This window comes from Cnephaeus nilssonii (assembly GCF_951640355.1).
Source record: "Cnephaeus nilssonii genome assembly, chromosome: 1".
In the NCBI taxonomy this organism is placed as follows: domain Eukaryota; kingdom Metazoa; phylum Chordata; class Mammalia; order Chiroptera; family Vespertilionidae; genus Cnephaeus; species Cnephaeus nilssonii.
Genome location: NC_137072.1, coordinates 27,623,155 through 27,648,832, shown reverse-complemented (window position 1 = coordinate 27,648,832; position 25,678 = coordinate 27,623,155). Strand labels below are relative to the sequence as shown.

The following is a 25,678-nucleotide window of genomic DNA, read 5'->3' as shown; positions in this document are numbered from 1 at the left end:
CACTGGGCACCAACACAAATAGGCATGGCCATTTCTTCCAGGAAGAAGGTCTACGTTGATTTTTGGTGCTCTCTGACCCACTCCCCAGTTAAGAACCTGCTTTCTGTTCTCTCCCAGGCCTTCTCCGTCTTTCCCTTAGCTCCAACCTCCCCTTGATGAAGACCATCCCCCAAATCTCCTCCCAGATATGCTCCTCAGATCCAGATCCTATACCAGTGATGGGAAACCTTTTGAGCTTGGTGTGTCAAACTTCGCCAAAAAACTGAGCATAACTCGGGTAGTGTGTCACTTTGAGGAAAAAACATTATTTCGCAAATGTTTCATCCTCAGGAGCAGCAAATGTTTCATCCTCGGCATGCGGCCGCCTCAGCGGCCGCGTGTCATCAGAAATGGCTACGCGTGTCAGTGCTGACACGCGTGTCATAGGTTCACCATCACTGTCCTATACCAAACACTTTCTGATAATCTCCCCTTGAAGGCCTTCAAACTAAACACATTCCAAACTAAACACTTCACCTTTTCCCCAAATCCACTCCTCCTCTTGTGCTTTTTATTTCAGTAAATATGTATCCAGCTGCTCAAGCCAGAAAGCTGGGAGTCAACCAGATTCCTCCCTCCCCCATCTCTAATAAATTGCCAAATCCTATCAACTCCCAGGCCTGAAGGACCTGGGGAATCCAGCCCCCTCTTCAGTCCCTTAGCACATAGATGGAATGTGTTTGTGCTTAAGAGGACAGACAGTTTCTGGAGCCAGACCGCTTGGGTCTGCTCCCTGTCTGTCCACATGTGTCTTTTTAAAAAAAAAAAAAAAAAAAAATATATATATATATATATATATATATATATATATATATATATATTATTGATTTTTTACAGAAAGGAAGGGAAAAGGATAGAGAGTTAGAAACATTGATGAGAGAGAAACATCAATCAGCTGCCTCCTGCACACCTCCCACTGGGGATGTGCCCGCAAGCAAGGTACATGCCCCCGACCGGAATCAAACCTGGGACCTTTCAGTCCGCAGGCTGACGCTCTATCCACTGAGCCAAACCGGTTGGGGCAACATGTGTCTTTTAGTCAGTCAATTAACCTCTCTGTGCCTGTTTTGTTCATCTGCAAGATGCAAATAATAACACCTCCATCATTTTTGTGCAGAATACTTACTTAATTGTGAAAAATAAAAAGCTGAATACGTATTAAAAGCATAGAGCAATGTCTGGCCCTTAGTAAGTATTCAATAAGTGTTTGCACCTTCTAGGATTCAGCCAGATCGCCATCCTTTCTGTCCTAGATCATTACGACAGACTCCTAACTTACCCTTTCCCTCACTTAACCTTGTAGGCCAAGCCATCATTCTGAAAAGCAACTCTGGTCATTGTATCTTTCAATGGGTTCTTATCATTCTTAGGGTCAAGTCCAAGATCTTAAGATGAATTCACTGTTCAGATCAAGTTTAAATCTCTTGCTTACAAGGCCATTCACAACGCTTCTCCTACTTACTGCCTTGCTTTTTCTCTCACCACCTGCTCATCCATACTCTACCTGCCGGTCATAGAGAAATCCTTTTGTTTCCCCTGGGAGATGGAACATGCTGCTCTTTCTGCCTCTTTCTCAGGTCGCCATGCCCGTATTTCCCATTGCTGTCAGATAGCTACTCCTCTCTTAGAGATTGTTTTCTCTCTGCCCACTGAATGACTAAATATTCCTCTCTTCTAGTTTGGATGACTTATGATGTGTTTCTATTCTTTTAAGGACTTGCCTTACAAATTAAAGCGTGCATATTTATTAAAGTCTGCATTTCATAAAACCTCTAAGATAATAATATAAGGATCTTCCTTTACTCACTTCTGACATACATTATTTTTGTCTGGTATTTTAATTCCATATATATTTTAAGGCCCATTAGATACTACTATTTTATACAATCAACGTCCTTTACACTTGCTCAAATATTTACCACTATTTACCATGCTTTGTTTTTCATTCCTTCTTCCATCTCAAATCTTCCATCTGCTATCATTCACTTTCTGCCCAAGTATTTTCTTAAAATTTTTATTTAGAGAGTGTCTTCTAGCAACAAACTTTGTTTTTACTTGTCTGAAAATGTCTTTAGTTTACCCTGTTCCTTAAAAGTTGTTTTGAGAATTCTAATTTGGCAATTTTCTTTTTAGCACTTAAAGATATCATTATACTCTCTTCTACCTTTTTATATTTCTGTCTGTCTAATTGCTCTTCCTTCCAATAGTCCATCCTCACTTCCTATTGCCTGGCTGCTTTCAATATATGTTCTTTGTCTTCATTTCTTTTTTGTTTTGCAGTTTTATTATAATGCCTCTGTATATAGATTTCTTTCTTTTTAAATTATTCTTCTTGAATTCACTGGGCATCTTTTACCTTTGGACTGGTATCATGCTTCAGTTCTCGAAAAATCTAAGCCATTGTTAATCCTCACCGGAGGATATTTCTTCCATTGATTTTGAGAGAGAGAGAGAGAGAGAGAGAGAGAGAGAGAGAGAGAGAGAGAGAAAACATGCCCTTGACTGGGAATCAAACCTGTGACCCTCCAGTGCACAGGCCAGTGCTCTAACCACTGAGTCATACTGGTCAAAGTTAAGCCATTGCCTCTTGAAAATTGCCTCTCCTTTGTTCCCTTTCTTCTCTCCTCTGGGACTCCAGTGGTTTTCTCTTGAGAAGAGTCAATATTATATCTACGTAAAGATACCTCCAGTGTTAAGAAATGACCTGGGACCTTGATCATGAGCCCTCAGGAAACAAACGTCTGTTAAATAAATTTGAACATTGGGTTACATTTTAATTCAAGTCCAACTGATCCTGAGATGTGCCAGTCAAAAATAAACGGACACCAGAAAGACGGGTTTTACGGGTTTTACCTATTTTAATTGGAAAGTGTGGGATAACTTTAGCCTAATTTTATTGAAGATTTATAGATCAATAACAGCCCTCAGTTGTAAACACTGAAAATGTATATATATCACTCTTGATTGCCTATTTTCCTTGCTAGAAATAGCCATCTTTTTCTGTATTTTACACGGTTGTCTGAGAAGAAATCCTAACGAGTCATCCAGGTTATTCTTCTGAGGGTTTTACTGGCTCTCGGTCATCATTACATAAAGAAGGTTCTGGAGACAGATTCCCGTCTCTGTGAACTCGCTGCCTCTGTTGAAGCAAGGCTTCCTGGCACTCCCGGCCCGCACGCCACGGTAAGGGCTCTGTAGGTTGAGGGACTGCCTGGGCTCCCAGGACTGTTCTGAGATTCGCAGCCGAGGACTGAGACATGCTTACTTCTTGGGATTCGAGGAGTCCCTATGGCGTAAAGAGGTAAAAGCTTTTACAAATGGCAGACCTTTTGCTAATTATTTTTCTCTTCTTTTCTGAGTATTTGCTGCTCACAAAATTGGAAATCTGGCACAGTAGTGAAGTCTTTTTTTGGACTTCCTATCTCTTCCTTAAGATTTTAGAGAAAATATAACTATTTAGGAAACCAAAACATTTATATTTTAAAAACAAACATTCCCTTCCTATGCCAGTTTTCTGGTAGGCACTATTTTCTGCTTGATTCCCCTGCAGGGTTGTTCAGTTGCTAGAGTTTAGAAATGTTGCACCTTTTCTCTCTGCATTAACTGGAGGCTCAGTTGTGCTTGGAGTACATCAGTTATGTTGCTTCTAACCCACTTCTTTTTTAAATAGGGGTTGAAACAGTAAACACAGTCAACAGATTTAAAAAGAAATCTGGTCATTCTTCTGTGTGTACAAGAGGTACAGAATTTGCCATTGACCCGCAAGCTGCCAAGATCAGCAATTGGGCGCCATCTCCTCACAACATGGAAAAAGAAAACAAAGCTGGGGCAGCCAGGTACGCACTGGGTGCAGCCTGGTCCTTGCCCCACCGCAGGTGCTCCAACGCTCTGCCTCTGTAAGGCCACCTTGTTAGACTGAGAATGTCACTACCCACTCACTTGGTACAACGGTATTGAACTGGTAGTGATTTAAAGTGAACGTGTACATCCATGACTTGGCTGAAGCACTTGTGTGGATGAGGAGAGGTGAAGGTGAGGTGCGCTTTTCACACCAAAGTGGAGAGGAAGTTCTTGTCCCGGACTCTCTAATCCAGTGGTTTTCAACCTTCCTGATGCCGCGACCCTTTAACACAGTTCCTCATGTTGTGGTGACCCCCAACCATAAAATTATTTTCGTGGCTACTTCATAACTGTCATTTTGCTACTGTTAATGAATCGTAATGTAAATATCTGTGTTTTCCGATGGTCTTAGGCTCTACAGCAGCGGTTCACAACCCGTGGGTCGCGACCCACAGGTTGAGAACCGCTAGCAGGGTTCTTGTTGCTGAGCATGTGGGAAAGGGTTAAGTCAGGACACTGCGATCACAGCTGCCCACAAACTGTTTAGATAAAACTATTCCCTAAATTGTGAAAAAGGCAATTTCTGAATTAACATTTTTATCATTTTAAATGTGCATATTAAATGTACCTGCTAAATGTTATATAGAAATACTTGACTATTTTACCTCTGCTCTAAAAGTTTACATATTCAAGTTCTCAAGAACAAACCGTAAAACCTTTTTGCGGGGGGGGGGGGGGGGGGGCGTTCTTATTGGAAAAATTGACACTCACTTTATAGTTGAACATATTCTCTTTATAACTAATAATGATTTCCATTAAAACACACCTCGTTCCGTTTGGGTGAATTAATTGATATGTGTAACGTTAACTATATTTTTATTTCCCCCCAGGAATGAAAAGGCTGTGAGCTGCTTATACCGAAAGCCTAATGCAGTTTTTAGGCTGATTTGCTTTCCCTGGGCAGGAAGTGGCTCCCTTTATTTTGCCAAATGGGGCAAAAAGATGAATGACTTACTGGAAGGTATGTTAACTTTCAACACCATCTAGGCAATTTATAAGGTCAGATGACCACACACTTATAGGAATTTGAAGCACAGTAAAGATTTTCCATATTGGGAGATACATAATAATAAGTTATTCAAGATTACATTCTAATAACATAAATTTTATATTTCTAAATAAGAAATCCTGTTACCTTTATTTTGTTTTTATTGGAGCTAGAAGGACTTTTTAGGAAATGGTATTCTAACCTTGCACTTGTTTTTAATGTAATTATTGATATGGTAAAATGGAATCTACTATTTTACAATTGTTTTCAATTTGTTCTGAGTTATTCCACTTTCCCTGTTTTGTCCTTTTCTTTTGAATGAACATAATATTAAAAAACCATTTTTCTTTGTACTTCCTCTATTGCCTTATAAGCCATATTTCTCTTTTTAGTGGTTGTTCTAGAATTTACAATATATATCTTTCACTTATCACTGTCTATCTTCAAAAAGCATTATTCTTGGTTAAACTTATTCCTAAGCATTTTATTGTTTTTGATGCTATTGTAAATGGAATTGTTTTCTTAATATCTTTTTTGGATGTACATTGTTGGTCTACAGAAATACAACTGATTTGTATGTTAATTTTGTATCCTGCAACTTTACTAAATTTGTTGATTAGTTCTAACCATTTTTTGGTGGCGTCTTCCTAGGGTTTTCTCTATATAAAGTCATGTCATCTGCAAACAAAAACTTTTTTACTTCTTTCTTTTATATCTTTATTCTTCCTAATTGCTCTGGCTAGCACTCCAGTATTATGTTGAATAGAAGTCTTGAGAGCAGGCATTCTTGTCTTAATCCTGATCTTAAAGGAAGAGTTTTCAGCTTTTCACCATTGAGTTTTATGCTACTTGTGGCCTTGTCATATATGACCTTTGTTATGTTGAAGTACATTTCTTCTAGGTACATCTCATTTGTTGAGATTCTTTATCATGAAAGGAAGTCACATTCTTTTTATTCACCTATTGAGGTGACTGTATTGTCAGGGCCAGCCTGATGGTTGAACCGGGCTGAGGTAGGGAGGTGGGAATTAAGAAAAGAAAGAAAGACAGGAAAGTGGGATCAGGAGGACTACGAGTCATTGACTGACTGCAGCAACTTTATTAACTGCGTAATGCTTTTTATACACAAAACACTGAATAGGAGGTCTGTCAAGAGGAATGTATTCTTTGTTCCTCTTAATCTCTAAGGGAGAGACAAAGCAGAAGGACAAATTCTCAGTACAGCAAATCTCAGTAAATAGTTACAGACTTCTTGGTAAGCCATGAAAGGTTGCTCTCATTGTACTGATAACCGCCATCCAAACAAGCCTGGGAAAACTGTGTGGGTAGGGGACCGAGCCTTGCTAGTCCCTTCGGGTGCAAGGACCGTGTCAGCTTACACCCGGTCTCCAACACCGTATGAACTTTATTCTTCATTCTGCTAATGTGATGTATGAAATTTACTGATTTGCATATGTGTAACTATCATGGCACCCCAGGGATAAACCCCCCTTGGTCTGGTGTATGATCCTTTTAACATGCTGTTTTATTTCATGTAACGTATAAGAACTTTAAAACTGCATGCTTCCATTTCCCCTCCTGTCCTTTTGCTATTGTTGTCCTACGTTTTATTTCTACAGTAAATTTTTATTATTTTTGCTTTGAATAGTTATAATTTTTAAATATTTAAATGAGAAAAACAGCTTTTATATTTGCCCACATTTCTATAATTTTTAGCATTTTCTTTCTGTATAGTCTGAATTTCTATCTAGAATAATTTTCCTTCAGCCTGAAAGAAATATTTTTGTAGTGCATGTTGGCTGGCAACAATTTTTCTAAGGAGACTGCAGTTTTCTGTATTTTTGCCTTGACTTCTGAAAGCTATATAATCCTATATAATAAAAGCCTAATATGCTAAGTGTCCGGTCGTTCAGTTGTCCATTCAACCAATCATCCACTCCCTATGACGTACACTGACCACCAGGGGGCAGACAGTGGATTGGTCAACCAGTCACTATGACATGCACTGACCACCAGGGGGCAGACACTCCAACTGATAGATTAGTTTGCTGCTGGGATCCGGCTGATCAGGACTGAGCGAGATGGGCCGGACATGTCCTGGAGCCCTCCCGTGGTCCCTCCCTGGCTGGCCAACCCCTCATGTCCCTCCCCAGCCTTAATCAGGCACTGGTGGGGTCCCTCGGCCTGGCCTGCACCCTCTCGGAGGGGATGTTGGAGAGCCGGTTTTGGCCCAATCCTGCTCAATGCAGGAGCTGCCCCCTGATGGTCAGTGCACTCTCACTGGGGGAGTGCCGCTCAGCCAGAAGCCGGGCTCACGGCTGGTGAGCGCAGCGGTGATGGCGAGAGCCTCTTCCACCTCCGTGGCAGTGCTAAGGATGTCCGACTGCCAGCTTACAACATCCCCTGAGGGCTCCCAGACTGCAAGAGGGCACAGGCTGGGCTGAGAGACCCCCCTGCAAGTGCACAAATTTCATGCACTGGGTCTCTAGTCTGGATATAAAATTCTAGGTTGGCATTTTTTCCTTTATTATTCTAAAAATGACATAACGTTGTTCTCTGACCTGTGTTGTTTTCTATGAGAAGTCAGCAATACTTATTATTTTTATATGCAATGGCCTTTTCTGTATTGATTTTAAGACTGTCTCTTTATTAATTTTAAGAAAAAGGTTATGATGTGCCTTGTTGAGTTTTTTGGGGGGGATCTGTGGATTTACAATTGTTATTAAATTTGGAAAATGTTCTAGCCATTGTATCTTTGAAAATTATTTTCTACATCTCTCCTTTCTCGATTTGTTGGATTCTGATTAAATATATGTTATACTACTTGATGCTATCCAACAGTACACTGGAGCACTTCATTTTTTTAATCCAAACCCACAGATATGTTTATTTTTTTGACAGAAAGAGAAAAAGAGAGAGAGAGGCGGGGGAGGGGGGGAGTGAGAGAAAGACAGGTAAGAGAGAAACATCAACTGGTTGCCTCCCAGACCCATCCCTAGCAGGGATTGAACCTGCAACCTAGGTATGTGCCCTGACCAAGAATCAAACCCTCAGCCTTTTGGTGTACGGGATGATGCTCCAATCAACTGAGCCACCTATCCAGTGCGAACTCTGTTCATTTTTTGTTTTTTTGTTTTGTTTTGTTTTATTTTGTTTTTGAGTCTCATCTTCACTTTTTTTTATTTATTTGTTTGTTTATTTATTTATTTTAAATTTAATAAATCTTTATTGTTCAGATTATTACAATTGTTCCTCTTTTTCCCCCAATACCTCCCCTCCACTCGGTTCCCACCCCACCCTCTCCCCTTACCACCCCCCCCATTATCCTCATCCATAGGTGTACGATTTTTGTCCAGTCTCTTCCCACACCCCCTACACCCCTTTCCCCCTGAGAATTGTCAGTCCACTCCCTTTCTATGTCCCTGATTCTATTATATTCACCAGTTTATTCTGTTCATTAGATTTTTAATTCACTTGATTTTTAGATTCACTTGTTGATAGATATGTATTTGTTGTTCATAAGTTTTATCTTTACCTTTTTCTTCTTCCTCCTCTTCTTAAAGAATACCTTTCAGCATTTCATATAATACTGGTTTGGTGTTAATGAACTACTTTAGCTTTTTCTCATTTGTGAAGCTCTTTATCTGACCTTCAATTCTGAATGATAGCTTTGCTGGGTAGAGTAATCTTGGTTGTAGGTTCTTGCTATTCATCACTTTGAATAATACTTGCCATTCCCATCTGGCCTGCATAGTTTCTGTTGAGAAATCCACTGACAGTCGTATGGGTGCTCCCTTGTAGGTAATTAACTGTTTTTCTCTTGCTGCCTTTAATATTCTCTCTTTGTCTTTTGCTCTTGGCATTTTAATTATGATGTGTCTTGGTGTGGTCTTCTTTGGATTCCTTTTGTTTGGGGTTCTGTGCGCTTCCTGGATTTGTAAGTCTATTTCTTTCACCAGGTGGGGGAAGTTTTCTGTCATTATTTCTTCAAATAGGTTTTCAGTATCTTGTTCTCTGTCTTCTTCTGGCACCCCCATAATTCTGATGTTGGTACGCTTGAAGTTGTCCCAGAGGCTCCTTACACTATCTTCATATTTTTGGATTCTTTTTTCTTTTCCAGTTGGGTGTTTTTTGCTTCTTTGTATTTCAAATCTTTGACTTGATTCTTGCGGTCCTGTAGTTTGCTGTTAGGTCTCTGTATAATATTTTTTATTTCAGTCAGTGTATGTTTAATTTCTAGTCAGTCCTTTTTCATATCCTCGAGGGTCTTGTTAAATTTATTGGCCTTTTCTAGGAAATTCTTGAAAAACCTTATAACCATGATTTTGAACTCTATATCCAGTCATTTGCTTTCCTCCATTTCTTTCATTTGTGATCTGTTTGTCTCCATATTTTTGCTGCTTCCCTGAGTTGGTAGAGTAGCTTTGTGTGCTAGGTTTCCTATATGGCCCAGTGGCTCAGCCTCCCCAGTTACCTGAGGTGGACACTCTTGGTACACCCCTTTGTGGGCTGTGTGTACAGCCTTGTTGTAGTTAAGTCTTGATTGTTGTTGGTATCACTGGGAGGAATTGACCTCCAGGCCAATTGGCTGTGAGGATCAGCTGTGTCTACGCTGGGAGAACTTCTGTGCTGGAGACACCCTTATGAGACAAGACTTGAAAAATTGCAAAAGCCTCTGTGCTCAGCTTGGATGGGGCAGAGTCTCAGGGTGGAGCAGACAGCCTTGGCTTCCCGTCAGCCCTGCCCTATGAGGTCTCTGTGTCTCAGTGTCCCTCAGTAATCGTTGCAAGCACCTCTGAGAGAAAGCCGCCCTCGAGTTTCGCCCGCTGCCAGACAGTCCAGTTTCTCCCCAAATGGGTCTGGGTTCCAAGATTCTTGCCCGGAACTGGAGTTCAGCACAGTCGGGAGCTTCCGTCTCCCTCCTGCTAGAGAAAGCTAGCGGCACACTCAGCAGTCAGTACTCTCTGCTCACGCTCGCGTGCGTGCCTCTGGACCTCTGCCTTTCGCAGCTCCCCTGATTCTCCGTGTGCTTTTCTCTTTTCCTGGCAGTCCAGATTCCCCCCGTATGAGTCTGGGTCCCCAGGGTCTTGCCCAGAACTGGGGTTCAGTGCAGTTGGGAGCTTCCGTGTTCCTCCCGCTTGGGATAGCCAGCCAAGCACTCAGCCCCCGTCCTCTCTGAGCATGCGCGTCTCCATACCTCAGCCTTTTGCAGCTCCTCTGAGTCTTTGTGTGCTTTTCTCTTTCCTTCTAGTTGTAGAATTTCCACTCAGCCAGCTTTCCTGTGGTTCTGGATGATGTCCGTTTTGTCTTTTAGTTGCAGTTTTGAAATTGTTGTGCGATGCAGCAGTTTATGTGTTTACCTATGCCGTCATCTTGGTTTCTCTCTCTGTTCATTTTTTTAAGCCACTTTTCTCTGTGCTTCAGTTTGAATCTATTGTTCTGTCCTTCCCAAGATCTTTCTTGCTGGTGGGTTGTTATCTTGATTTTTTTTTTCTCACAGCATTGTGAAACTCAAACGCCATTCTTTTTTTCAATAATTTTCTGTTTATATTTTCTTAATCTCTTAACATGCCTAATTTAAGAATAAACCAAATGCTTTAAGGGAGAAAGCACTGTACTTGTCTCTCTGAGATCATTGGCTTTTAAATTCTAGCTGCTTCTACAGCCACTGTATTTCAATTTTTGTCTCTCTAGCTCAGTAGGAATGCAGAAACTCTGCTGGTATCTTGGTCTGTTAGAGGTAGCCCTCAGCCTGGAGTACAGAACTCTTGACCTGTGCCGAATAATTGACATATTTCCATAATGGAAAAAAGGCTGGAATGCCAAAACCGGTTTGGCTCAGTGGATGGAGCGTCGGCCTGTGGACTCAAGGGTCCCAGGTTCGATTCCGGTCAAGGGCATGTACCTTGGTTGCGGGCACATCCCCAGTGGGGGGTGTGCAAGAGGCAGCGGATCGATGTTTCTCTCTCATCGATGTTTCTGGCTCTCTATCCCTCTCTCTTCCTCTCTGTAAAAAATGAATAAAATATATTTTTTTTTTAAAAAAGAAAAAAGGCTAGAAGAATCTCAGTTCACTTTTCTAGCATTCTCTTCTCTCCAGGCAAGTCCCGATGGCCTCAGCAGCTTACAGATGCTTTCAAACAGTGCGTGCGTGCGTGCACGCGTGTATTTGTGTGTGTGTGATTCTGTTTTTTATTAGTTCAATGAGTGTGTTGGTCTAATGTGAGCTACTTCTGAATAACCAAAAGTGAAAAGATGGTTATATAAAGTAATATAACAAACCATAGTGTACCAACTACCTGCCTTTCAATATTACCTTCTTTTTAATCCTCACCTGAGGATGTGTTTATTGATTTTAGAGAGGAAGTGAGAGAGAAACAACAGTTGGTTGCCTCCTGTACACACCCAAACCAGGGATTGAACCTGCAACCTTCTTGATGTACAAGCCAATCCTCCAACCAACTGAGCCACCTAGACAGAGCTCAATATTACCATTTCAACATATTTGCTTCAAATTCTTTTGCTCCTGATTAAATAAGGTCTCTATTTAATTTTTATTTTAAATACAATTAATTATTTTTTTGTGTTTTCTCCATTTGCTTTTTTTCAATTATAATTGACATTCAATATTATTTTATATTAGTGACAGGTGCACAGCATAATGGTTAGGCAATTATATCCTTTAGGAAGGGCTCCCCCTGGTAATTCTAGGACCCACCTGGCATCATACGTAGTTATTACAGTGTTACTGACTATATTCCCTATGGTGAACGTTACATCCCTGTGACTATTTTATGAATACCAATTTTGTACTTTTAATAAGTACAATTTTAGGAAATGGTTTTAGATTTACAGAAAAGTTGCAAATACAGTACAGAGTTCTCATGTACCCCTCACCCAGTTTCCTTTCTCATTCACATGCTATATTCCTATGGTACATTTGTCACAACTAAAGAACCAACATTGGCACATTGTTGGAAGGAAGTCTAACTAAACTCCACAGCTGATTCACATTTCACTACTATTTCCCTACTGTCCTTTATCTGTCCACTTAGGATACCACATTATTCAATCATCCTATCTCCTTCGCCTTCTCTTGTGCTTGGCAGTTTCTCAGACTTTCCTGTTTTTGATGCCTTGACAATTTTGAGTAGTACAGATCAGGTATTTCGTAGCACATCTCTCCATTTGGATTTTTTCTGATGTTTTTCTCATGGTTAGACTGAGATTATGGGTTTGGGGGAAGGAAGGCCACAGAGGTGAAGTACCATCCTCATGATGTTATGTCAGTGTAGGTACTATGAACCCGATTTATCACAGATGATGAAAAGTTTGATCATCTGGCTAAAGTTACATTTGCTAGGTTTCTCCACTGTTAGGTTACTTTTTCCTTCCTCCATCTTCTGCTGTTTGGAAGCAAGTCACTCAAGGGATAAGGAGTTAAGCTCCATCATTCTGAGGATGGAGTACCAACATAAATTATCTGGAGTTATATTTCAGATATTTTTAGGAAAAATGTTTATGTATACTTTCTACTCCCATTCCTTTTTCCCCCCAGTTAGATTATTTGTATAATATAATGTATTTCTTTGCTTACATTTTGCAGGTTAAATGTATCCAAAGCCACATTTACTAGCTCTTAGAAGCTAGGAAGTCTTATAAAATTGCATATTGACTTTTAGGCTTAGTAATTAAAATTTTCTCAATTGTAAAGGGAGATGTTTGGACTGAGCTCATTTCCTAACCTTTCTCCAACTCTAATATTCTCCAGTTTTCAAGAGCCAATGGCCTTCCTGTTTGATTTATTTGAAAGTCAGCTCTAGAAATTTCACCTACAGTGATATTTCCCAAAGTATGTGAACATATACGAACAGGGCTCTTGACTATATAGTTTTTAGTGACAAAACAAATAAACTATAACTTCCCTCCAGAAGCCCTAGGATAACATCAACATCCATGAATAAAACATTAGTTAAATGATAGAACATAGCTACTACTGGATATGCTGCCACTAAAATAAAATAAAATAAAATAAAATGAGTAAAGCCTGCATGTGTAGATATGGATAACAGTTTGTTGTATACGGTAATTGATGAAAAAAAGCTAGTTGCAGAACAGTGTTATGGTATGCTCCCATTTTTGTAAATCCCTAAAAATATACACACACACACATATACACAGATTAATACAATGGAAGCATACCCAAAGAAAGGTATGGACGCTACACGAAAACATGGCAGAACACACAAAACTGATAACAGTGGTTTCCTTTGAGGTGATGAGGTAGGATTGAGGAAGTGGAAACATTTTGCCTTGTAGTTAATGCATTTTTATATTTGTGGGGGGGTTTTCTTGTTACATGCCTGTTTTACTTGGAAATGGAAACATTGTTTTCTATGCTTCCACTCTGAAGAGGTAAGGAAGGGAGAGTTTTCTCCAGGTCCCAGCATTAGGCAGGGCTGTTTGAAAGTATTTTGGAAAATGTAAGCCATTTTATAAATGGGAACCATTACTGCTGTTTGCAAAGAGGCTGTCCTTGGTGAGAGCCTGCCCACCAGTGCACACGGTCACACAGGCACTCCCGGAAGGTTCTTTTTCTCGTGTCACTTTTACACCAGTCCCTACATCCATTTTCATGCATAAGAAAGGTTTGTCTAGAGTTCTTCTCATGGTTTTTTTTTTTTTTCAGTCATTTCATATTTGGGTATAATTGTTATGGCTATTTCAGAAAAAGAATTTGAACACTTTCCTTCTTTTTCTAAGTTCTGGAGAGTTTAAGTAGCATTGATATTATGTCCTGTGAACATTTAGAAGAATTTCCCTAAGACAGTCATTTAGGCCTAGTGCGGTTTTTTTTACATGAATACATCAACAACTCTTTCTATTTCTTCTATAAAAATTATCTGTTTAAATTTCCTATTTTTACTGGGATCAATTTTGGTAAATTGAATTTTTAAAGATACACAAATTACATGTAAATTTCCAAATTAATTGCATAGAGAACTGCCAAAAGTCTCTTGTGATTTTCAAAAGTTTCCTTGAGTTTGAGTTGTTTCCCCTTATTGTGTGTATTTTCATGTTCTCTTTTTTTTCTTAATTAAATTGTTACAATGATTTTCCTAAGGAAAAAATACTGAATTGGAGCTAATTAATATTTTAGGAGAGTAGTGAAAGGAGAAAATAAAAATAAATTAACCTTGTTAGAATAAATTCAGATGGGTGATCTGAAGATTTTACGGTTCACTGCCAATCATGGACTATTACTACTTACGAAGAAAAAAAGTCCTCACATAATAAAGAGTGCCCCTTTATTTATAAGAGCTTGACTGAGTGTTTCAGTTGTGTCTAAGAGACTGGCATGAGAGCCCAGGGGGAATGGAAGAATTGGAAGTTTTAATTTTGATATGGTCACCTCTTGAACCTTTCATAAGTGACAGCAGGAGTCTCATTCTCTTCTTTTCAAAGTACATTGATGGTTTGGACAAGTGGACCATCTCATAGTCAAATAAGTCTGTAGTGGGGGAAAAGTCTGCTCCTTTAAACCAATTTTTCAGTAGTTCATATGTAAAAAATGTATAAAGAATAATACCTCAAACTTAACCATGCCACTGCTCCCCTTGAATAATAAAACATTACAACTGAATAACATTTACGTCTCCATGTACTCCCTGCCCAACTGTATTCACTCTCCCTTTCTGACCTCCTCAAATACCTAAATAAGATATAGGATTATTTCACATATTTCTAACTTTATATAATTGTATCATACTGTAAACATTCCTCTGATACTTGCTGTTTTCTCCTAAATTTATTTTTTAGGTTTATCATTGACTTTTTTTTCTTGTTTAAAGTATTACATATAGTAGTACATATATCTGCTTTCCCCCCCCCCCATTTACCTTCCCCCAGCCTCCCCGACCCCCTGTCGCATGCCCTCATCCCACCCCCCCAGTGTCTTGTGTCCATTGGTTGTGCTTATATGCATGCATACAAGTCCTTTGGTTAATCTCTTTCCCACCCTCCCCAACACTCCCCAGTCTTCCCAATTTAATTTGACAGTCTGTTCGATGCTTCTCTGCCTCTGTATCTATCTTTTTGTTCATCAGGTTATAATGTTCTTTATTTTCCATAAATGAGTGAGATCATGTGATATTTTTCTTTCATTGCCTGGCTTATTTCCTTTACATAATGCTCTCCAGATCCATCCATGATGCTGCAAATGGTAAGAATTCCTTCTTTTTTATAACAGCATAGTATTCCATTGTGTAGATGTACCATGGTTTTCTAATCCACTCATCTGCTGATGTGCATTTAGGCTGTTTCCAAATCTTAGCTATGGTGAATTGTGCTGCTATGAACAAAGGGGTGCATATATCCTTTCTGATTCGTGTTTCTAGTTTCTTGGGATATATTCCTAAAAGTGGGATTACTGGGTGTAGATGGGAGTTCCATTTTTAGTTTTTTGAGGAAACTCCATACTGTTCTCCACAGTGGCTACACCAGTCTGCATTCCCACCAGCAGGGCACGAGGGTTCCTTTTTCTCCGCATCCTCGCCAACATTTGTCGTTTATTGATTTGTTGATGATAGCCATTCTGACAGGTGTGAGATGGTACCGCATTGTCGTTTTGATTTGCATCTCTCGGATAATTAGTGACTTTGAGCATGTTTTCATATGTCTCTTGGCCTTCCTTCTGTCTTCTTTAGAAAAGTTTCTATTTAGGTTTGTTGCCCATTTTTTAATTGTGTTATCTTCCTTTTATTAAGTTGTATGAGTTCCCTGTAAATGTTGGAGATTAAACCTTTATTGGTGATAACATTTGCAAATATGTTCTTTCATACAGTGGGCTTTTTTGTTGTTTTGTTGATGGTTTCTTTTGCTGTGCAAAAGCTTTTTATTTTGATGTAGTCCCATTTGTTTATTTTCTCTTTAGTTTCCATTGCCCTAGGAGCAGTAACTGTGAAGAAATTGCTTCGGCATATGTCTGAGATTTTGCTGCCTGTGGATTCCTCTAGTATTTTTATGGTTTCTCATCTTATGTTTAAGTCCTTTATCTATTTTGAGTTTATTTTTGTGTATGGTGTAAGTTGGTGGTCTAGTTTCATTTTTTTGCATGTATCTGTCCAGTTTTCCCAACACCATTTATTGAAGAGACTGCCTTGATTCCATTGTATGTTCTGCCTCCTTTGTCAAATATTAATTGAGCATAGTGGTTTGGGTCGAAACCTGGGTTCTCTATTCTATTCCATTGGTCTATATGTCTGTTCTTGTGCCAGTACCAGGCTGTTTTGAGAACAGTGGCTTTGTAATACAGCTTGAAATCTGGTATTGAGATCCCACCTACTTTGTTCTTCTTTCTCAGGATTGCTGTGGCTATTCGGGGTCTTTTTTTATCCCAGATGAATTTTTGGAGAGTTCTTTCTAGGTCTGTGAAATATGCCGTTGGTATTTTAATGGGAAGTGCATTGAATCTATAGATTGCTTTGGGTCGTATGGACATTTTAATGATGTTGATTCTACCAATCCATGAACATGGTATGTTCTTCCATCTGTTTATGTCTTCCTCTATCTCTTTTTTCAGAGTCCTGTAGTTTTCTGCGTGTAGGTCTTTTACCACCTTAGTTAAGTTTATTCCTAGGTATCTCAATTTTTTTGGTGTGATGGTAAATGGGATTGATTTTTTAGTCTCTCTTTCTGTAAGTTCACTATTGGTATACAAAAATGCCATAGATTTCTTGGCATTAATTTTGTGTCCTGCTACATTGCTGAATTCATTTATTAAGTCTAATAGTTTTTTGATAGAGTCTTTAGGGTTTTTTATGTACAGTATCATGTCATCTGCAAATAAGGACAGTATTACTTCTTCTTTTCAATTTGGATACATTTTATTTTTTCTTCTTATCTAATTGCAATGGCTAATATTTCCAGTACTATGTTGAACAGGAATGGTGAGAGTAAGCATTCCTGTCTTGTTCCTGTTCTTAGGGGAAATGGTTTTAGTTTTTGCCCATTGAGTATGATGTTGGCTTTGGGTTTGTAATATATGGCTTTTATTATGTTGAGGTATGATCCTTCTATTCCCACCTTGCTGAGAGTTTTTATTAAGAAAGGGTGTTGGGCCCTAACCGGATTGGCTCAGTGGATAGAGCATCGGTCTGCAGACTGAAAGGTCCCAGGTTCAATTCCGGTCAAGGGCATGTACCTTGATTGCGGGCACATCCCCAGTAGGAGGTGTGCAGGAGGCAGCTGATCAATGTTTCTCTCTCATCGATGTTTCTAACTCTCTATTCCTCTCCCTTCCTCTGTAAAAAATCAATAAAAAATATTAAAAAAAAGAAAAAAAGAAAGGGTGTTGGATTTTGTTAAATGCTTTTCCTGCATCAATTGATATGACTATGTGGTTTTTATCTCTCAATTTGTTTATGTGATGTATCACGTTTATTGATTTGTGGATATTGTACCATCCTTGCATCCCTGGGATAAATCCTATTTGGTCATTGTGTATGATCTTCCTGATGTACTGCTGGATCCGAGTTGTTAGAATTTTGTTGAGGATGTTGGCATCTATGTTCATGAGGGATATAGGCCTGTAATTCTCTTTCATTGTGTTGTCTTTATTTGGTTTTGGTATTAGGGTGATGCTGGCTTCATGGAATGAGCTTGGAAGTGTTCCTTCCTCTTGAATTTTTTGGAATAGTCTGAGGAGGATAGGTTTTAGTTCTTCCTTGAATGTTTGGTAAAACTCCCCTGTGAAGCCATCTGGCCCCAGGCTTTTGTTTGCTGGAAGCTTTTTGATTACTGCTTCAATTTCTTCCAGAGCTATTGGCCTATTGAGATTTTTAGAGTTTTTCTGATTGAGTTTTGGAAGGTTGTATTTTTCTAGGAATAAGTCCATTTCCTCCAGGTTGTCCAATTTGTTGGAATAGAGTTGTTTATAGTATTTTTAACAATCCTTTGTATTTCTGTGGGGTCTGTTGTTATTTCTCCTCTTTCATTTCTGATTTTGTTTATATGGGTTCTCTCTCTTTGCTTCTTAGTTAGCCTGGCTAGAGGTTCATCAATTTTTTTTTATCCTTTTAAAGAACCAGCTCTTGGTTTTGTTGATCTTTTGTATTGTTTTATTTATTTATTTATTTATTTATTTATTTATTTATTTATTTATTTATTTTGGTCTCTATGCCATTTATCTCCGCTCTGATCTTTATTATTTCCTTCCTTCTGCTTATACCGGGCTTTTCTTGTTGATCTCTTTCTAACTCTTTGAGTTGTAGGGTTAGGTAATTTATTTCCATTGTTTCTTGTTTTTTGCAGTAGGCTTGTAAGAGCTATGAACTTCCTTCTCATGACTGCTTTCATTGTGTCCCATAGATTTTGGATTGTTGTGCTTTCATTGTTGTTTGTTTCCATGATGTTTTTTATTTCTTCTTTGATCTCTCTGGTAACCCATTCATTGTTTAATAGCATGCTATTTAGTCTCCATGTGTTTGATTTTTTTGGATTGTTTTTATTGTAGTTGATTTCCAGTTTTATGCCATTGTGATCTGAGAAGATGCTTGATATGATTTCTATCTACTTGAATTTGAAGAGACTTTGCCTGTGACCCAATATATTGTCTATCTTTGAAAATGACCCATGTGCACTTGAGAAGAATGTATATTCTGTGGCTTTGGGGTGAAATGTTCTGAAGATGTCAATTAATTCCATCTGGTCTAGTGAGTCATTTAGGATTGATGTTTCCTTGCTGATTTTTTGTTTAGAGGATTTGTCCAATGGTGATAGTGGGGTATTAAAGTCCCCTACTATGATTATATTGCTGTCAATCTCTCCCTTGAGATCCTCCAGGAGTTATTTTTATGTATTTGGGTGCTCCTGTATTGGGTGCATATATGTTTACCAGAGTTATTTATTCTTGTTGGATTTAAAAAGAATGAATAGGGAAAATCTAAAGCAGGAATAGGGTAAGAGAAACAGGACAAAAAAAGGGGAAAAGTGAGGAAGAGAGTGTTGGCATGAAGGTAAAGTTGAGATAGAGTAAAATGATGCTAAAGAAAGATGAAAATACAATGTAGAACACTGATCCCAAAGTAAAATAAAGAGAAAATAAAATGACACTTAAAAAAAAAAAAAGGTAAAATAGTAGTAGTAATAATACTGATTGAAAATAAAAATGTAATAGTTAAAAAGGTAACATCAAGTGAGGAAAAAAGAAAAAAAATTTAGTTTCTTAAGTAAAAGATGATAAAAATAAAAATGTGCAGTAGTGAAGGTCATTCACTTCCTCTACTATTCTTTTTGGCACGCCTGTTTCCTAGTCAGGACAGTATTCAAGTTCCCTGCGTTTCACTCACTGCTCCTCAGTGTTGTAGGCCACAGTCATGATTTTCAAGCAGGCAGTACATCTTTATTTCTTATACTCCTTTATTTGTGTTTACACAAGAGTCGATTTGTGATTCAACCCATGGGTGGCAGTATTTCTGGATTGACCTCCGGGTCTATAGGTCCTCTCTAGCTAGTGTTTAGATTTTGTTTTCCCCGTGGCACTTAATACTGATTTGGGGGAAAGGGCTGCCCCAGAGCTGGTTCTCTGATCGTTATTCCCCGCTCTGATCCCCAGGTTCCAGAAAAACAACTTTCCCCTGCAGTCTCTTAGAGTGTCCCCAATTGGGTGATCCTATGTATTGGGCTTAGTAATCAAAAGCAAGGATTTAAACAGGAGAGAGAGAGAGAGAGAGAGAGAGAGAGAGAGAGAGAGAGAGAGAGAAAGCCAGAGTAAGTGCACGAACTTCGGCACTGCACGCAAGTCTGTGCAGTCTTCTTTCCCTTGGGTCTAAGCAGCCGGCACACTCTTAAAATTCTTAGGCTGTCCTTTTGCGCCTAGTTCAGCTATGGGTTGCTTTTTAGAGTTCCCTTCTGTTAGCAGCCCTGTGGACCCCTTTCCATATTCGCGGATCACGCCAGCCCCAATGGCCTTGGACTTTTCTGGGGGGAGACTTCCCCGGGTCCTCCAGCTCCCGCATTATGCGTTTCTCTCTCCTGCTTGGACCACAGACCTCACCTTATCCCAGGCAAAATCTGACTTTTCCGTGAGGAGGTGTAGAGCTCCTCCGAATCCGCATGCTCGTGCCACTTGGGAACTGGTGTTCTCGGGTTTGCTGGGTGCCGTAGTTGTAGATTCCCCGGGCTTTTCAGGCGTCTGATAACATCCACTTTCCCCTTCAAGATGGCGCGGTCTCCGTGTCCGAGCCGGTTGCTCAGGGAGGGATCCCAGCAGCAGTGGGGGCTGCCCAGTCAGGGGAACCCCGTCCGGCGGTCCCCCTCAGTCTCCTGGAGTATAGCTGTCCCTCAACTCACCAACAAACACTCCCCGTGCGACCACACACTCTCCCTTTGTTCTCTCACTCACACACTATCTTGCAGTCTGCCTCCCGTCGTTAGCCATCTTCCGGATGTCTTCATTGACTTTTAACTATTGTATATTATTCCATTGTTTGACTATAACACAATTTATATATGTATCCTTCTCTTTATAGACATAAAGGTCATTTTATTGTTTTTATGTTATAATAATGCTTCTATGAGCAGTCTTTTATATATCTTCTTGCATACATGTGTAAGAAAGTCTGTATCTAGGAATGGAATTTCTGGGTGTTAACGTATGAATGTCTTCAACTATATGAAATATTGCCAAATAGTTCTCCAAAGGAATTGCAGTTACTTACACTGCCAAAGAAGTATATAAAAATAAAATTCTTATTGCTCTATATCCTTGACAATACTCTTAATGCTAAATTTTACAATTTTTTTGTAAATCTGTGCATGAAATTACTCTGATTTTATTTTTTCCAGTTTTACTGAGATATAAGTAATATTTAACATTATATAACATTTTAGGTGAACAACATTATGGTTGTATATATAAATACATCAAAATGATTACCACAAAAAGTTAACATCTATTGCCTCACATAGTTACAATTTTTTTCCTCTTCTTTTTTTCTCAATTTTTAAGAGCTACACTCTAAGCAACTTTCAGATATATAGTATAGCACTGTTTACTATAGTTACCATGCTGTACATTACATAGTGACTATAGTTAACTATAATAATCAAAGCAGAATGCTATTGGCATAAAAACAGACACATAAATCAATGGAACAGAATCAAGAGCTCAGAAATAAACCCATGCATATCTGGTCAACTATTATCTGACAAGAGAGACAGGAATATTCAATGGAGAAAAGACAGTCTCTTCAATAAATGGTGCTGGGAAAATGGGATATTCACATCCAAAAAAATCAAACAAGACCCTTATCTTATACTCACAAAATTAACTCAAAATGAATTAAAAACTTAAATGTAAGAACTGAAATCATGAAACTCCTGGAAGAAAAGAGAAAAAGCTCCTTGGCATTGGTCTTGGTGATGATTATTTTTATATGATACCTAAAGCACAAGTAACAAAAACAAAATAAACAAGTGGGACTACATCAAACTAAAAAGCTTTTTCACAACAAGTGAAACCATCAACAAAATGAAAGGGTAATCCACTGAATGTGACAAATATTTGCAAACCACATATTTGATAAGAGTTTATATCCAAACTATATAAGGAACTCATACAACTAAATAACAACAACAAAAAAAAACAACAAATCCAATTGAAAAATAGGCAAAGGACCTGAGTAGACATTTTCTAAAGAAGACATACAGATGGCCAACAGGTACATGAAAAGATGTTCAACATCACTAAACATCAGGGAGATACAAATTAAAACCACAATGAGATATCACCTCACACCTGTTAGAATGGCCATCATAAAAAAGAAATAACAAGTGTTGATGAAAGTGGGACAAAAGGAAACCTTTTTGCAGTATTGGTGGGATTATAAATTGGTGTAGTAACTATGGAAAACAGTATGGAGGTTCCTTAAAAATTAAAACTATAACTACCATATATGATCCAACAAGCCCACTTCTGGGTATATATCCAAAGGAAACGAAATGGTGACCTCAAAGAGAGGTGCACTCCAGTGTTTACTGCGACAACATGGATGGATCTTGAGAGCGTTATGCTAAGTGAAATAAGTCAAAGACAAATACCATTATGATCTCACTCATATGTGGAGTCTAATGAACTGAATAAACTGATGATCAAAAATAGACCCAGAGTCATAGAAGCATAAACACATTGTTGAACCTCAGAGGAAAGGCAGGGGAGGGTGGGTGGGAAGAGATCAACCAATGAACTTGTATGCATATATGCATAACCTGTGGACACAGACAATGGGGTGGTGGGGGCCTGGGGGGGGGTTAGAGGGACAGGAGCAGGCTGGAAGAGGTTAATGGGGGCAAAAGGAGGATCTACTAGTATGTAATATTCTCAACAATAAAGATTAAAAAATAAATAAATAAAAGTCATACTCCAGTGCCACCGAGTTATTTTTCAACTTCATTTTCACCAGATTACCAAGATAATATCAATTTAAACTTCAAATTTGCATAAATGCAAGGCTTCAGTTAAAAAAATATATAAGGGCACTTTTCCCATTCAGAGCCAAGGTAAACACAGAAAGTTATTATCACCCTTTGGCATTAGGAAGATTTTTTTTTCTCTAGTCTACTTTTCACTGAGAGTTTAGAACTTAGAGTCCCTGGCTTTATGTCAAGGGCCCTGTTATAGGTCACCCTTGAAACCTGATAGTTTATTTTCCTGATGTAGGCAATAGGCGGCAGTGAGCATGTATTAGTACATGCTCACTACTTTTACTATGAGCTAACCTATTATATGGATGCTTCATTTAGTATTTCTAGGTATTTTGTAGTTGGAGAGTGTTTTTCAGATAGTCTGCTATATCTTATGCTACTGCTTTTTCTCAGCAAATCCTAAATCCTTTATATCACTGGATTTGACATTATTCATTTCTTTGAAATTATTCACGTCATCCTATCTAATAAAGAGGGAATATGCTAATTGACCCTCATGTTGTCGCAAAGATGGCGGCACCCACAGCCAAAAAGGAGGGAATATACTAATTGACTGCCCCACCCTCAAAGATGGTGGCGCCCACAGCCAATAAGGAGGGAATATGCTAATTGACTGCCCCGCCCTCGAAGATGGCGGTGCCCACAGCCAATAAGGAAGAAGTATGCTAATTGACTGCCACATCCTCAAAGATGGTGGTGCCCACAGCCACAAGATGGCAGCGCCCAGTCCCCTCAGCCCTGCCGGGGTAGCAGGCACGCAGCAAGGCTGGGTCCACCCCCAGGCAGGCCCGGCCGCTCAGTGCGCCTGCCTCCAGAGTCCCCCAGTCCCCTCAACCCCCTAGCTGTCCAGGGCCAGCCCGAGGCGCAGGCAAGCCTCGGATGGCAGCTGCCCAGCCGCCCAGGGCCACCCGAGGCTCAGGTAACCAGGGCTGACCGAGGCTTGCACTGCCGGCAGGCAGCAGCAGAGGTGTAATGGGGCGTCACCTTCCCCTGGTTGCCAGGTCACCTCCCACCCCTGAGGGCTCCTGGACTGTGAGACGAGGCAGGCCGGGCTGAGGGACCCCTCCTCCTGTGCATGAATTTTCATGCACCAGGCCTCTAGTGTTAACTTAAGCTCCTTTACAACATCACAGTATCTCACTCACTTTCTGTATGCATTCACTTGTGTTTTCTGATCTCCAGTGCACTCCATAAGGCTTGCTGGGAGAGAAAGCAGATTTGAAGAGCCTTTTACCAGTGACATCTACCAGATAGTTGATGAAATTATTTGTGTTCTGCTGCCAGTCCTCCAGGATAAACCATTTGCATTTTTTGGCCACAGGTATTTAAAATCTGTTTTAAAAGCCATTTCTTCAATCACGAATCCTTGGCAAATGTTGTTCTTTGTGTCCTGTGAGATGCATACCTTTTGTATTGGTTACACTGCTTCATTGCTGCTTAAAGGAGTGAGTGATTAAATATGGCTATAGCTGTTCTCAGACAAGAAAGTTAGACTGGAAGGAACTGTGCAATAGGGGCCATAAAGATATAAATGCCAGGTTGTGTGATGAATTGTGAAAATCCTGGGCTCCTGGCATCTTCTCGGTGGAAAATAGTCCTAGAATGTTGAATAATTATGACCAGTCACAACTCTTACAATTGGCTATTTGTATAGTAATTATATCTTTAGGCAAATAATAATAATAATAATAATAATAATAATAATAATAATAAAATCAGGACTTGTAAAATCAAGATTATAGCAGTAACTTACATTGCACTTATTTTTAATTTTAACAATTATATAAATAGTATGTGCTAGATGTATAATTTTAAGGTTATAATGTGAAACCTGCAGTTTTGACTGCCTCTTAGTCAGTTTGACCTGGGAGAAATTCCTATGGTTTTTCAATTAGTTTCCTTCTCTGTAAAGCTGGAAAAATAATAGTTTCTTCTTATGAGGATTAAATGAATAATGATCATAAATTATTTGGTATGTGATAAGGACTCACTAAATTTTGGCTACCATGTTAATATTTATAGATATGGTCAGGCAAAAAATAAAAAGTGTCATCCTAGAAAGTATTTTAAAATTTTGATGTGGTTCCATCGTATGTTACATATATGGTCCTGCTTTGTATCTCTTCCTTTCTTTCACTTACTATTGTTGTGAAGGTCACATTGTTTCATGACCTGTTTTATCATTTTATCAATCTCCCTTTGTGGACATAGTTACTTTTATCTTTTGCTGTTAGCCAAAGAACATATATGCATGGCCCATGGACACAGACAAGAGTGTGGTGATGCGGGGGAAGGGGGAGAAGGGCGGGAGCTGGGTAGAGGTGGGTAAAGGCGGGGAAGGGGGACATCTATAATGGTGTCAACAATAAATAAAATTTTTAAAAATAAAAAGCAATGTCTCTAAAATTTTTTCAATGAACATTTTTGTAGAAAAATTTGCATATATCCCATAAGTTTCTTGATATAAATTTCAGAATTTCAGTTAAATGATATGCCCATTGTTAGAGCTCTTAATATACATTTCCAAATTACCTGCAATTTACGCTTCATCAGCAATGAACATGGGACTGAGTTTCCCTTTTCCTCCCCTAAGATATTTACCAAAGTAATCTCTGGCAGTATTGTTTACAAAACATATTTACATAATGTGTACAGTAGCTCGCAAATTTTTTGGTCCCAACACTGTTTTAATACTTTTAAAAAACATTGAGGACCTCAGAGAGCTTTTGCTTATGTGTGATATTATGTCAATATTTACTATATTAGAAATTAAAACTAAGAAATTTAAATATACATATGTTAAAATAATATTAATAAACCCATTGCATGTTGTCATAAATAATAGTTTTAAGTAAAAGACTGTATTTCCTCTCAAAATTAGTGAGAGGCAAGGCATTGTTTTACACTTTTGCAAATCTGTTTATTGTCTGGCTGAATAGAAGGCAGCTGGATTCTCATTTCTGCTTCTGCATTCAAACTGTTGCAGTATCCCAAGTCACATAGCCTCAGGAAAACTCAACTATGCACTCAGGAGACAATGAGAGTAGGAATATAACATTTTGGCATTGTCATGAAAATAGCTTTAACCTCATAGACCACGTGAAAAGATCTCAGGAATTCCCAGGGGAAACCAGGCCGTACTTTGAGAACTGCTGATACATACTATCACAGGCCTAGTGATAGAGAGCTGAAGGGACAAAAGGAAACTGAAATAAATTTCAAGGCATTGTGGAAGTAAGTACTAAATTTTAGCCTGAACTATCTAGG

At 39.0% G+C, this 25,678-nt stretch overlaps 1 protein-coding gene across 1 annotated transcript in view; it reads left to right on the top strand.

Annotated features, from left to right (window-relative positions):
* Positions 1-3,795: 3,795 nt before the first annotated feature.
* Positions 3,796-25,678, top strand: part of OLAH (oleoyl-ACP hydrolase) — a gene marked incomplete at its 3' end in the record, with an annotated part of 29,699 nt that continues 7,816 nt past the window's right edge. Inside the window, exons 1-3 of the mRNA XM_079776264.1 lie at positions 3,796-3,875; positions 4,770-4,900; positions 23,594-23,732. Coding sequence (XP_079632390.1) covers positions 3,844-3,875; positions 4,770-4,900; positions 23,594-23,732 — 302 coding nt within the window. The 5' untranslated portion in view covers positions 3,796-3,843. The remainder of the gene's footprint in view (positions 3,876-4,769; positions 4,901-23,593; positions 23,733-25,678) is intronic.